At 35.2% G+C, this 15,571-nt stretch overlaps 1 protein-coding gene across 2 annotated transcripts in view; it reads left to right on the forward strand.

The window, feature by feature from the left end:
- Positions 1-15,571, forward strand: part of Emcn (endomucin) — a 90,572-nt gene that overhangs the window by 41,041 nt on the left and 33,960 nt on the right. For both annotated transcript variants that reach the window (XM_031375625.1, XM_031375624.1), the window contains exon 4: positions 9,478-9,591. In XM_031375625.1, coding sequence (XP_031231485.1) covers positions 9,478-9,591 — 114 coding nt within the window. The remainder of the gene's footprint in view (positions 1-9,477; positions 9,592-15,571) is intronic.

The raw sequence follows: 15,571 nt of genomic DNA on the forward strand, positions 1-15,571 counted from the left end.
CCCTCCCTCCTTCCCCACCCTCTCTCTCTCTCTCACACACACACACACACTTCAAATAAGTATTTTTTAAAACAAATATTTGAATGCTCCTCATCTTGGCTGCTATTCTCTTCTGCAGGATCCTAGGGACTCCTGCAACTTGGTATCAGTTTCTTGAGCTCTTGTCCCTAGGAATGAATCAAGTTTCTGTTTGACCTATATTTTTACATATACGTGGCACAACATGTAAATTAATTGACAAATACACTACTTTCCATCCCAAAGAAAGAGGTCAAAAGAATCTTCAATAAGTTTCTGCTGCTTCTGTTTCTGCTGATGCTTAAAAATATCTTCCTAGGACATTTAGTGTAGACCTCAGGACAGCCCACATCTTACCATAAGCTCATTACCATTATCCCAGAAGGCACTGAGGGAACCCAGACATTAATTAAATCTGTTCCTGACTATGATCTTTTTACAGAGACAGGATTTCTATAAATTACTGACTTCAAATTATCCTTGAATATGAATCTTTCACAGCTATTACATTTTTAAAAACATAAGAAATAAATTTGATTTCTTTGTATTTGTTGATATTTGCTTTGAGTTCTACAACAAGGTCTGTTTTACAGAATCTCTGCATCCTTCTCTTATAGAATTTTTATGATTTCATAACACATTTAGGCCTTTTATTTTGGGAGTTTATTTTTGTTTATGGTACCAGATAAAGGTCCAATTTCATTCTAAGATTATATCAATGTAATTTCTTGCTACCCCTGAGACCTCTAGCTGTCATGTCAACTATTATTTGTTTTTATTTTTGTTTGTTTGTTTGTTTGTTCACTGTGATCTATACCAGTATCATGAAATTTTGATTACTATTGCTTTGTAATGTTAAAGGTCAGGGGATATGATGGTTTCTATTTTTTTTTTCTTTCTCAAAATTGCTTTGGTTTACTAGATATGTTGTGGTCCCATATATTTTTTAAGACTTTTGCTTGATTGTTCATATGAAGAATGTGATTGAGATTTTATATCAAATTTCACATTGCTCTGGGAATTACAGAGATTTTAACAGTACTAGTTCTTCTGATCCATGAACATAGTGTTTCTGTTTTGATTATATTTTTATTTTTTCTAGAATTGTCTTATAATTCTTAATGTTCAGAACCATCACCTCTTAGATTAAATTTATTCATAAGCAGTTTTATAGCATCTTTTAAAAATAAAACTAAGCCAAATATCATTTCTCAGCTGTAGCATTCAACAGCATATGTCTCAGTCAATGCTAATCTGGTCAGAATTCATTCTCCTATGGATTCAAAAAGGGTGATTTTACTACAAGTATCAGATAAAAGTTCCAAATATATAAAACAGAATATCATCTTTCCTATAAAGTTAAAAATAATAAACTTTTTCTCTTAAGCCAACTCTTTTAATAACAGTAAATTACTAGTGTATCCCATGAGCTCTCCAGTGTTTCTCACAATAAATTCAACTTCCAAAATGTGTAAGACTAGTCTCACATTGAAAATTCCCAAATAATGGAGTTAACTTTGCCCTTGTATGGTGCTCAACACTAAGCAAAAGTTCACTCTGAGGAGACAGGTAAAGCCAGCCCTCTGTAATGTCAATCTAGTACTGGTATGACTACTTCAAGCATACTCCATACTAAACTCACTGATTCCAACTCCTATACAGATAAAAATGATTTCTCCTCGTCTCTCGCATGTGCTACACACACAAAGAGCTGCGATTTCAAACGACATGGACTTGAAAAACCATAGGTTTTAACAGTAAAAATAATAGTATCTTGAAGTTACAATTCTCCTATAAATTAAAACACAAACCAAAAGCACATCGAGATACCCCTTGACCTCACCAGAAAGGTTCTTAGAAAGCGGCAAACATGAAATTGGTAAAGCAACATGTACCTATTATAGATATTTATTGTGCAAAATCATATAAACAGTTCTTGAAATAGTTAACACCTTAACAATGATAAGATCCAGCAACCTCATTGCTGGGTAGATATCCAGGGAATAGATATACAGATATTCTATAGAATGATACACAGATATTCATTGTAGGACCATTTGCAATGGTCAAGAAATAGACCCTACCCAAATCCCAGCAGCTAATAATGTACTTCTAAAACAGTGGACTAACATTCAATCATAAAAATAATGAAAACCTGACAAATGGGTAGAGATGGACACTGTGCTAACTTTAATAAGCCAGGTATAAAGAACAAATAGCACTAACCTCATCTATATGTAGAATCTAAAATAATTATCATAGAAGCAAAGATTACAAGGTAGTTACCAAGGACCAAGAAGAATAGGTCCAAGGGAGAATTACACAAATGTTCCATGAGGTAAAAATGAAAATTTCTGGTCTGCTATTCTGGTGTACCATATGATGAGTATAAATAAAAATAAATTGTCATTAAAAAGACAAGAAGGACTCTGAAAGCTTCTAATCATAAAGAAATGACAGTATTTGAGGAAATATGTTTACCTTGATCTCAACATTACATGATAAAGATATATATCAAAAAAGCACATGATCCCTCTAAAATGTACAATCTTTATGATTTAAATTTTTTACAGAAATTTAATTAAAATATTAAATTTTGCTTATTGAATTTAATCTGAATAGCATCCTCTGAACTTAATTAAAATATTAAATTTTCCTTATTGAACTTAATGTATATAGCATGCTCTGAAGTTGCATCACAAGATACATTCAGTCCAAAGGGGCACACACTGTAATCTGAGGAAAGTAGAGAAACCGAATGAATGCAATGTGTAAGTTTAAAGGCCTCCCTCACCATGGATTTTCTTTCACTCTGGAGTATCCCATACTTATTAGTTAGAGATCCCATAGGGTATGTATGTGACAATGATCATGTGTTAATAATCATCCATCACGCATGTCTGGATCTTTCTTTCCATGGGTCAAAATTTGGAGCATATATGCATGAAGCACTAGAAATGCCAAACCTTTACATCTGTGCTTGTCTTCTGCTCCACACCTTCAGTCTGTTCTCTCCAGGTCTACTACATACATTTTAAAGTACATTATCTTTACATCATCCAAGGCTCCCTCCAGTCTCCCTCTCTGTAGGGTAGTCATTCACCACCCCTAGAGTGTAGGGTCTTGGTCCATTCTCATCCAAAACATTCCACATTAAACAGGCAATTCTCAAAGTCACATCTTGAGTGTCAGACCCATAAGTCTTCTATTATTTCACTCTTGTCCATAGCTGCTAATCTAGAAACCTTTTACATATCTCTTGGCTGTGCATCATCTCTTTGAACACAAATATTGGCAAGTGACATAATCTTACTTGTCAATTTCTGCTTCTCTTCCTGTGTTTTGAATCCAATCCAGAAGATCATTTCCTGGAACAATGTTTTGAAGTAATTCACTCCCAGTTTTCTTGCAATTAGTTTAAGAATGTCAAGTCTTCCATTTGATTGCTTGGTGTATCTTTTAAGTTGCTTTTTGAACAGAGTATAAGGTAAGGTTCATTTCAGTCTTCCATTTAAGCATATCTAGTTTTCCAGAATCTTTTATTGTTCTTTATTCAATGAATATTTTGGGTACTTTTGTTGAGAATCAGTAGATGTGGTGAATCTTAAAGATCTCTGTTCTGTTCTTGGTCTATGTGTTTGTTTTTATACCAACGCCCTGTTGCTTGACTAGTCTAGCTTTGTATTATATTTTGAAGTCAGGAGTGAGACTTCTCAGATTATTTCTTCTGCTTATGGTTACTTTTGCTTTCCACAGTCTCTGGCACTGTCATATGAGTTTTTAGTAATTTTTTGTAGTTTTATAAAGAATGTCACTGGTAGTTTTATGAGCAGTCAGTCACTAACTATAGTTTGCTTTGGGTAATATGGATATTTTGCTACTAATTCTCCTAATTCATGAACTTAAAATGACTTTTCATTTTGTATGTATGATGTGTGTTTTTAAACTTTAGCAGTATTTTCAACTTTTAATATTCATTAGTTAGGCATGTTCTAGATACCTCATTGTTTGGAGTAATTTTTCTTTTTCATATTTCTTCTCTAAAAACTCACCATTGGTATATAAAAATGTTATTGATATCTATGATGATTTTGTATTCTATTATACTACAGTATTCATTTTAATCATAAGTTCTAATTGTTAGTGGATAAAGTCTTTAGAATATAAAAATTATATTTATATTTTCTCCTATGTCTGTAATTTACTTGTATCTATATATGTATGCTACATGTATACCATGTGCCAACAGATGGCAAAAGAGAGCATTGGATAGGCTAGAACTGGGATGCAGATAGTTGTGAGCCACCATGGAACTGAACCCAGGTTGTCTGCAAGGACAAGTGCTCTTAACAACTGAGCCATGTCTTCAGCCCCCTTCAGGGTTTGATATATCTTGAATCAACTGAAAGCATGATAATCTGACTTCATTTTATATAGTTTCCAATTTTTCCTTTCATAATTATGGCTAAGATATCAGTTCTGTACTTAGTTAGAGCTATGAGATTGGCTGCATCTTAATATAGATTTTAGAAAGAAATGTCAGCTTTATCAATTCAATATAATGTTGACCATTAGTTTGACATATATAGCCTGTATTATTCTTGTATCTTTAATTTGTTGAGGACTTTTATCGTAAGATATCGTCAACTGCCACCTATTTAAATAATCATATGATTTTAATACTTCAGTCTGCTTATTAGATGTATTACACAAGCTTGTTTGTACATACTTCATCATCTATGTACCCCTAAGCTAAAACCAACTTGATCATTTTCAGTGATCTCATTCATAGACTCAATCTTCAGGCACTTTTAATTTTATGAATCAAATTTTTTCTTTGATAATTCAATACATGTATACAACAAATCCTGATTACTCTCCAACCCTTTCCTCCTATAAGTTCTTCCCTACATTCATGTCACTATGTTTTGGTTTTAACTGACTGATTTTTAACAAGGGTCATATGACAAGATGTTTGGGACAATCCATTGGAGCTTGACAGGTTCACTATTATAGATACAACTGAAGAAAATTACTGAACCTCTCCCAGGATCTATTAGTAACCAATAGTTCAGCAGAGGGTGGTTGAGCCCATGAGCCCCTCTCTGATCCATAGATGGATATAGCTATAATGGATGCATGAGGATTTTTCCAGAAACCTAGAGAGAGAACTTCTATATAATACAACTATATCAGTCCTGAGAATATATCCAAAACATTCTATATCCAACTATAGACACTTGATCTTCCATGTTCATTGCCACTATAGTCACAGCAGCTAGAAAAAGCAGTCTAGTTCCTCGATCAACTGATGTATGGATGATAAAAATGTGATACATGTATGCAGTGAAATTTTATTCCGGTGTAAAGAAAGATGTGTGTAAAGGCATGAAATTGGAAAAAATTATACGTAATAAGGTAGTGAATCAAGCCCTGAAAAACAGACACTGCTGTAATCATTCTTCCATGTATCCTAACTTCAAACTTGTACATCTGTGTGTTTAACTTGAAGCACTTCTAGAAGTGAAACAAACTAGAAGCAGGTCTTTGATGGAGGTCAATGCCCTAAGGCAAGGGAACTGTTAGAATATACATTTCCATTTCCATGACAGCCTTTCTTTCTGTCTATGTAGCTCTTTCTAGTAAAGTGAGTTGGTGGGTGTTTTTACACTTTCAATCAATTTTAATAATTTATAGGTTATACTTGAAGGAGATTTAGTCCAATTTACAGTCAAAATTATTTTTGCGACCTTTGTCTATCATTTGGCTTGTTTTCTTCTGTTTGCTTTTAACATTCTTTATTTCCCATTGCTATTTTTTGTCAAATTTGTGGATTAAGGATGTATTGGCCCAATAGCATTAGATTCTTTTATACATCTCTTTTGTGAATCTGCTTTTCTAGTGGAATGTACAATTTTACTTGTGCTGGTGAGAGTAATTGGCTTTCTTTCATTTTGCAATAGGGCTTTTTAAGCATCTTCTGTGTTGCTGGTTTGAGGGACATGATTTCCCTTTGGTATTGCTCATTTTTGGACATCGTTACTTCCTTTGGATTTCTTAAGCTCATGGATTACAGTAATGTTGGTTGGCAGTTTAATCTTTCAAGACTTAGAATATATCTTTCTGTTTCCTCCTTGCCTGAGGGATTTTTGTTGGACAATATGCTGATAGTGTAATGAGGAGAATATTATACTTTTTTCTTCAGATTTAGAACATTTTATTGTCTTAACCTCTAATATGTAATGGTGAAAGATTTTTCTGGTCATTTCTCCTGGTACCTAATTAGTCTCTTATGCATAGACTTCCAAATTAATAACAAGATTTGAAATGAGTTCTACTATTATTTTTCTGCAAATGAAGTTTCGATGCCCGTAACTTTCCCCCTCTACTTTGGGTGTGTATCAAAAAAAGTGTTTTTCTTTTTTCTTTCTTTTTTTTTTTTTTTCAAAACAGGGTTTCTCTGTGTAGCCCTGGCTATCCTGGAACTCACTCTGTAGACCAGGGTGGCCTCAAACTCAGAAATCCACTTGCCTCTGCCTCCAAAGTGCCGAGATTAAAGGCATGTGCCACCACTGCCTGGCAAGAGTGTTTTTCTATTTAATGTTGTCTTGAAAATCCTGGATGCTGTCTTAACCCTTTCTTCCTGTTTGCTTTATCTTTCCCTTTCTTCCCCATTTCCTTTCTTCCTTTCCCTTGTGACAGGAACATTTCAAAAGGCCTTGCCTCAACTTCACAGATTCTTCCTTTTCCATGATCTAACCTGTTATTAGGGCTGTAATAATTTGATTTTCTGAATTCTTTATTTATTATTCTTTATTCTCCACATCTGGTGAGTTCCCCATTCCTGTTCTACCATCTTCCAACTCTCACTTAAAGGTTTGACTGAATTCTCCTGGATTTCACTATGTTTTTTAATATTTATACTACAAAAACTTTAAATTTTTAAAATAATTTTTATTGTTAAATAATTCCCACAGCATACAATTTGTCCATTTCAATTCAGCGGTTATGAGTCCAAGCATTCATTTTTACATATTTTTTGCAATTTTATACACAATGTGTGGTCATATTCATTGTCCCATGAACCTTATTATTTCTCACTCCCGTTTGCCCTTTTCTGCCATCCCAACTAGTCCCCTCCTACTTTCATCATGTCCTTTTTAGACTTTTAAGTTCTTCATTGCTATTTTATTCTTTGAATTTCTTTGAGATTTGTTGTTGGACATATTTGTCCCTTTTAGGAGCACCTTACTGCCATGTTTTATGGTAGTCTTGTGCACCTACAATGAGAATGGATGTCTGGGAGATAATTTTTAGCTAACACTTTTTATGAGATAGCCATATCAGCAAGCTGATTTCTTGCAACAGAAAGGTGTAAGATTGTATTACAGTGTAGTTGATTACTATTAGCTGGACACCCTGTGTTATTTCCATATAGGTTCTTTGCCTCTTTAATGGCTCTATGTAGAGTGGGTAGCATAAAAGAATCAGAGACCTACTGTCTGTTTGGAAAAAGTCATAGCGGGACCACTCTTAAGTGTTCTGGTGGATGTGGTGTGGTCACCAGTGTGTGTAACTTCACCTGGTGTGTAACTTCCCAGTTATACCATGGGAATGGCAACCTTCCCAAGTGATGGAGATTTCCTGGGGCACTGTTAGTGGCAATCCAGCCACTAGGAAGGGCCTCCGGTGCTGGTGGTCTAAGTGTGATAATGATCCCAAAGCAGTTATCGTCTGCCCAGTCAATGGTACAAGTAGATGCTACCTGGGGACAGGACTCTCACTTACACTATGTGGAAACCTCAGTCAGCAAGATTTTAATGCTCCATTTTAGATCCTGGGGAGGTTTTGTTTGTTTGTTTCTTCTTTGTTTTTTAAGATAGGTTTCTCTGTGTAGCCCTGGCTGTCCTGGAACTCACTCTGTAAACCAGGCTGGCTTTGAACTAAAAAATCTGCCTGACTCTGCCTCCCAAGTGCTGGATTAAAGGCGTGTACCACCACCACCCAGCTAGAGGCTTGTTGTTGTTGTTGTTGTTGTTTTTAAACCCAATTCTTTATAAGCTAATACATTTCCAAAATTAATAGATCATCCTAAATTTAGTCAGGTCGGGTGTGCCATGCTTATATTTCTAGCCTGGGGAATGAGGGAGTGAGGTCACAAGTTCAAGATCCTCCTGATCACACAGCAAGATCCTGTCCAAGGGAGGAAGGGAGGGAGGGAGGGAGAGAGGGAGGGAGGGAGAACCACAACTTCATGTCATATCTGAGGAGTTCTTATCCAACAGTTTTTGAAACGGAACTTCCCTATGACATTTCCCAAGCATATGCTGAGATGTTTGTGGGTAATAGCTGTTTTTGTCTTCCATTCTCAAGTGTTGCATCTGCACTTGGGGCTGAGGGTGGGCATCTTTCCCATTTCTGAGGTATCAAAAACACCAATGTTCTTCTGCAGTAAGTCCCAACACTACTTTCTCAAGTATTTTCCTCACATTTACACTTTATGATGCCTCTGAGTATAAGCTCTACATTTTCTTTCTCATAGAGGATTAGCTATGTGATTTTCATTAGAATTTCAGTTTTGTTTCCATATTAAATTGTGAAGTGTTTCTATCTGAGGATGTATTTATTTACTAAGAACCCTTCTAAACTATTGGTTCCCCCACACAAATGCCTCAGTACCACTAGTAATTTACTTTATAGATTCTTGGTTATTGTCATAATTTCAAGACTTTTTGCACTGGAGGGCATCAGAAATCTCTTCTCTATCTCATTCTGTAATAAGAATCTCGTAAACTTCTTTCCTAATTAGTTCCAGCTAACTTCATATCTAAGTAGGATAAATTGTATACTAACTGGCAATTATGAATTTCCTTTAGTAGTTCAATGTCCCTATACTGAACTTGAAAACACTGAAAAGTACTGGTCATTTCTAAAATAATTGTACAAATATATGTTGTTTCAAGTCAACATATTCCCGTGTTGTTTTCTTTTAAATCCTGGCTTACCTTTGCTATTAATTTTCCTTTAAAAAACTGAAGAAATATAATCTGTAATAGATTCTATTACTCTGTCTTGTCTATGAGCATGAAGTCCATTCTTGGAAAGCAAAAGGAGCCATAGTGTTCTCATTAGCTGCTGCCACTTCTATGTCGTTATCTTCCTAGTAGTGATTAAATATTTTTTAAAAATTGGTAGATTCCTGACATAACTCTCATCACGTGAAAATTTGTAGCTAGACAAATTACTGGACATCACACATGTTATTTTCATTGATTATTATGTAATTAACAATATTATATATGAGAGCAGCAATAGCAAACCATTAGAATGCTAGATTGCTAAATCTTAGTCAAAATATTTTTAGTAATGAATCTTGAAGTTGTAATTGGATGTGGACACAAGTGTCAATGAAACCAGCTAGTGATGTATATATTCCTGATGCTCCTTTTTTACACATAGTGAAAATGACAACTGATGGTCCCCAAAAGAATGAAGTTTCCTCTATAAAAACAACAGTGCCAAATACTCCAACTTCAAATGCTGTTTCAACACTACCAAGTTCCCAGAACAAGAGTAAGTATGATGATTTCTGCTGCTCTGCTGTGCTAAGCTATTGGGTAAGCATTGCTTCAGAATGTTTTCTAGCCCCACTACAAAAGATCAGTGCTTTATCTGCAAAGTCCTTCTACTCACCATCAAATAAGGCAACAATCTGGCAACCTTGACTGGATTCATAATTTAGAGTCTATACACAGTCACAATGGTGTGGGTGTCAATGCAAATTAAGATAAATTTGAGTAGTCGTTTTCTAAATTATTTATCTACAAGAAGACAGTAAGCAAAATACACAACTCTGATAAAACTAAAACATTGTCTCAAAAAGCAACCTATTGAAAATTATTCTTGAAGATATAACTTGAAAAGATTTAACATCGAGGGAAATTGGATATATTCACAACTCCAACATATATTTTATGAGATATATTAATTTTCCCAAACTAAGGGAAGATCAAAAAATTTAATGTTTCCTCTTTAAGATCTAAAACATGGTTTCTGCTAAACACTATAACCAGAGGCTTTAAATAGTACATAAATGGATAGATAAAGGATTGATAAGTAGATAAAGAGCATTATTCAGGTATAAAGAAAAAAGTAATATTTTATTAGTATATGGAACAATCAGGTATATAGGAAATAAAACTCACAATGAAATTATAATTACCATAAAGCAATTTTAACAAAAAAATACAAGATGTTAAAAATCTTACTTTTCATATTACCAATGCCAATCCAAAGAATTAAAACAAAATTATTCCATCTAAATTAATATCAAATGGTACCAAATATTTAGGGATAATTTCCATAAGACGAATGCAATATCTGTCCACTAAAAGCAGTCAATAATCTATTAAATCAATATCTAAATAACTGGATATTATATATTCTTGAGTTGGAAGATAGTATTTTGGAGAATTCTTGCCAAATTGATAAGCAACCCTTTATATTTCAGCAAAGTATACAGAGAAAAATATGTATTTTAAGAAATTGATATATATACAAAATTTGTATGAAAATGAGAATATAGACTGAGCAAAATGCTTTTGACAAAAAAAAAAATTAAGTGAATGGATTTATAGAGCTCAGTTTCTAAACTTATTCCATGGCTGTAATAATCAAGTTTGAACCTCGGGGTTATTTTGCTTAATGAAGGAATCATATGCAAAATATGGCAGAGTATTATCCCAAGCACCCCTGTCCCCCAGATTGCTATCTGGCAAAGCCTGGTGATTCCCGTCTCACCTTGTGTTTATGGCTGATAATTCCTCAGGTCGCAGTTATAAGATAAAAGGACTTGTGTCTAACACAATCCTACCATCTAGAGAAAGGTGAGCATGCTTGAGAAGAAAAGATCTAATGAGGCTTGCTGTCTAGTGCCTCCAGAAAGTAGAATGGACATAAGATATCTCTATAAAGTTCAGCATTCTTTTTAAATCATTTATTTCTTTCCATGCTAATCCTTCATTCTGTCTGTAGATGATTAGCTCCTAAAATTATAGAATTTGAAAAAGAGAACTCATCATTGATTCATTCCTCTGAAATCATAAAGAAATGTGGGATTGTTTAATGGGTTTATTCATGAGCACTCTTTTGCAAGGTCACCTGTGTGTCACCATTACTCTTATTTGTGAGTTGTATGGTTGAGAAAGACAGCATAGGAGGTAAATTCTTACCTGGTAGTAATGAGTGGATGGGTTCTTAATAATGAAACAGGAGGAGGAAAAGGAAATGATGGTGATTCTGAAAGTTTCTCTGCAGTCAAGATGCTCTCTTGGATGTGGCATTCAGCAGGGAGAACTAAATAAGGGGAAAGCAAGCACATGATGTCTGCAGAAGAGAAGCTCAGAAACAAACATATGGAGTTTGGCCGACTAGCAAAGAGGAGGCCCGGTGGTTGAAATGAAAGGGCCTTAGGTGGCATTAGAGTAGGAATCAAGTTTTTGTCTGTAAATGGCCAACAGACCACCGTGAATTCTAATAAACAGGACAGGGTAAAGAACACAGCACCAGCATGGTCTTGCTCATAGCTTCAAAAGACACGAAACCAGGAATCTGGAAGAGGAGGTCAAGGCGCTGAAGTTCATAAAATTCATCTGGGCAGCAATTTGGATATGATCATAAAATCGGAAATTTAAAAAATCTCCTGAATAAATAAATAAATAAAGTGGTAATATTTTATAGATACTAAAAACCTTCTAACTTAAAATAGTCATACATTTAATAAGTTAATTTGTTAAATATATATAAGACACTCAGACAACTCAATAGCAAAAAAACACTGAGAAAATGAGCAATTACTTAGACATCTCTCAATAAGGGAATAAAGATGGACAAAAACTACACTCATTTTAAGTCATAATGAGATATGACCTCATATTTTAGAATTTTTATTAAAATGATGAAAAATGTTGATGATAATACGGAAGGAAAGAAACCTTGGTAGGTCATTGGTGGAAATATAAATTAGTACAAACACTGTGGAAGACCATATGGATGTTTGGCAGAAAATTAAAAATAGGACTACCATATGATATATATATATATATATGTATGTGTGTGTGTATTATATATAACATATATACCATATGATATATAAGTGTGTGTATATATACATATATATATATGTATATATATATATGTGTGTGTGTGTGGAAATATATACAAATATATATGGAGATGAAGAGATAGATCCAAAGAAATTAAATCTATATCTGGGGAACATACTTATGTCCATGTTTATTGCAGCCACACTAAAGATAGCCAAGATGGAGAATAACTATCAGTGCCTTTCAACAAACAATAGATCAAAAAAGAAAAGGTGGTGAAATGTATATAAAATTGAAGAGTATTAAGACTTTATGAAGAAGAAAAAAAAACATACCACATGTGAGAGTGTGGAAGAACTTGAAGGTGATCAAGCTAAGTGAAATAGGCTTAGAATAGAAATACAAATGTTTTATAACCTTGCCTATGTGTGGACTCCCAGAGTCTAACACCTCTGAGCTTGGCAGTACAGGCCTGAAATCCTAGCAATTTGGAAAGCTGAGGTGAGAAGAACTCAAGTTCTAAGCTGTAGGGATGCATAGTGGATTCAAGGCCAGCCTGAGAAACTTAGCAAGACTCTGTCTCAATTGTTTTTAAAGATGCTCTCACAGAAGCAGAGGAAGAATAGTTACAAGAAACTGGAGGTGGGAGCAGTTTTGCGTAGGTATGACAATGTTCTGGTTAGATAGCAAGAATCAGTTCTGGGGGTCGACCTTACGACATACCATCACTGTTAAAAAGAATAGAATATATGGTGGAAACAGATAACACTAGATTATTAGGCATTGTCATCACAAAGCAACTGGTAAGTGATATATATAGATATATAATTGGATGGCATATGCTGGTTACAAGTGTGTGTTCCTCTTAGGCTTTTTTAAATCCTAATTTTTTGTTGTTGTTCTTTGGTTTGGTTTAGTTTTTGTTTGGGCTTCATTTTGTTTGTTTGTTTGATTTTTTTGTTTTGCTTTTTGGGGGGTTTGTTTTGTTGTTTTTGATTTTGTTTTGTTTTGGGGAGTTTTCGTTTGGGGTTTTTGTTTGTTTGATTGTTTTTGTTGTTGTTTTGGGCTTTGTTTTGGGGTTTTTTTTTGTTTTGGTTTGGTTTTTTGGCATTACTGTAACAGGTACCTGACCAAAACAATTTAAGGGGAGATGGTATTTTTGCTTAGTGTTGCAAGGGCCAGTCCACAGATCCTTGGTTCTATGCACTTGGACAGAACAGCAATGGAAGTATGTGAAAAAATGGACTCCTCATCCCACAGCAGACAAAGGACAAAATCGGACTTGGCATGACTCAGTAATGAACACTTAACTGAGGCTCTGACTCCTATAATCTCCCAAAATAGTGCCAGCTGCTCACCTACTGCTTAATACATAGGCTTATGAGGAATCCTTCATATTCATAGTATACATGTTTAGAGTACAGGACTCTGTCCCTGGCTCCCAAAGGCAAAACAACTTAAGTCCATTTCCAATATATTTTGCTAATTGAAACAAACTAGAATCACCCAGGAAAACGGAGTTTCCGTTGAGGAATTGTGTCCATCAAACTGGTCTGTGGGCGTCTCTATGAGTATTTTTCTAACTGATGTGGAGGACCCAGTGCTCTGTGCGCAGCACCATCTCTGGAAAGGTGAAGCTGGGCAGTTTAAGGAAGGTAGATGAGCAAGCCAAAGGAAGCCAGTCAGTTAGCACCAAGTTTTCTGCTTCGGTTCTCCAGGTTCCTGCCTCAAGCTCTTGCCCTATTTCCATCAGTGAGGGACCACAACCCTTAAAGCCAAAATAAGCCCTATAACCCCTAGCTGTGTTTTATGGTAGCAACAGAAGAGCAAACTAGGAGGACACATTGCTCTAAAAATTTATCAGTTTCTTTTATTGAACTGCTCATTCCTTAGCTTGGAGCTAGTAGTCTTATGTCTCATATTTCTATAACATGTGGTGCTAAGTGAGCCTTGTTCATGAAACAGAAGATAGTTCAAGTCATAAAAAACTCTCTGTACTATGAGACAAAATATACATAAAATGTAATCATCTCAAATTGAACGTAAACAAAAGCTGTCATGAAACCCAACACTTCTCGAATTGGGTAAAGGGAAATTCCATTGATATAATGGATTTAGGAAAAAAAAAAATACCTGCAGCTGACTTCAGACTAAGAGGAGAAAAGCATTAAGGTTCCAGTCTAAACTCAGGAATTAAACAAGGGTGCCAGCCTGACTACTTCAACAGAACACTCAGCATCCAGAGCAATTAGACAAGGAAAGAAATAAGAGATGTGAAAATAGGAAAGAAAAAGGGAAGCCAGCTCCGACCGGAGAGCATGGGGTCTGCATATTAAATAATCCTAGGCAAAAAAAGAAGAGATTGAAACGAAAGCTAGGGTTTATAGATGAGTTTAGCAGATCCAGAGGCCACAACATCAGCGATTTTATTTTGCACTGATAACTAATGAACTCTAGAGGAAATTAGGAGGACAAAGTTATGTTAAACATGTCCAAAATAATGAAATACATAGGAATAAATCTAATCAAGAAAATCATAACTGTTCTCAACTGTTTGTTGAGGTATTTAGACTTTGGATCTGTTTAATTTTATGGCATGATTTTTTTTATTTGCAAGTTTTTTATAATAAGGTTTTGATTAAAGCAAAGTTGAAATCCGATACTCAAGCTTACTACAATTGCTGAAAGAAATTAATGTAATGGATACCCAAGGAACATAGGAAGCTAATGATTTTCATATGGACAGTGCTCTGTAATATATCATGGACTTGGTAAAAAAAAAACTCAACATTTTACATAATTTGTTAAAAAATTATCCAGTATTGAACTTAGGCCAGCATTGTAGTGAAATCTATAACTCCAAAATGCATGGAAAGAAAACAGGGGTTCAGATTTGAATGTCTAAGCAATCAATCTCAAGAAAATGGGGTAAAAAAAGAAAAAAAACAGAAGGTAGAAAATAATAAAAAGAAATGTGAATGTGAATGAAAATAAAAATAAAATAAAATAAAATGAATTAAAATTAAAAAAACCAGCTTCCGGTCTCTCTGGGCTGGTATCCTGAGTAGACCTTGGACACAAGCTCTGCAGCCAGTCCCACAACACCCAGAGGAAGCTCCACTCCCAGACGCTTGGACACGCTCAGGATCAGAGGTGAGGAGGACCCAATATCTGTCCTAACACCAGGAGTAACTGGGACCAGGGGGACACAGGAACTCCACCAGCAGAGTGGCTCCGGTTCCTTCCAGTCTCTCTGGGCTGCTGTCCTGAGCAGACTTTGGGCCAAGGCTCCATAGCCAATCCCAGAATACTCAGAGGAAGCTGCGGCACTCCCAGTGCTCTAACAAGTCCAGGGTCACAGGATCCCAGAATCACAGGATTACAGAGACAGCTTCACTCTGAGGAGTTCTGACACAACCAGGATCACAGGAAGGACAGGCTCCAGTCAG

This window comes from Mastomys coucha, unplaced genomic scaffold (assembly GCF_008632895.1).
Source record: "Mastomys coucha isolate ucsf_1 unplaced genomic scaffold, UCSF_Mcou_1 pScaffold16, whole genome shotgun sequence".
Lineage (NCBI taxonomy): Eukaryota > Metazoa > Chordata > Mammalia > Rodentia > Muridae > Mastomys > Mastomys coucha.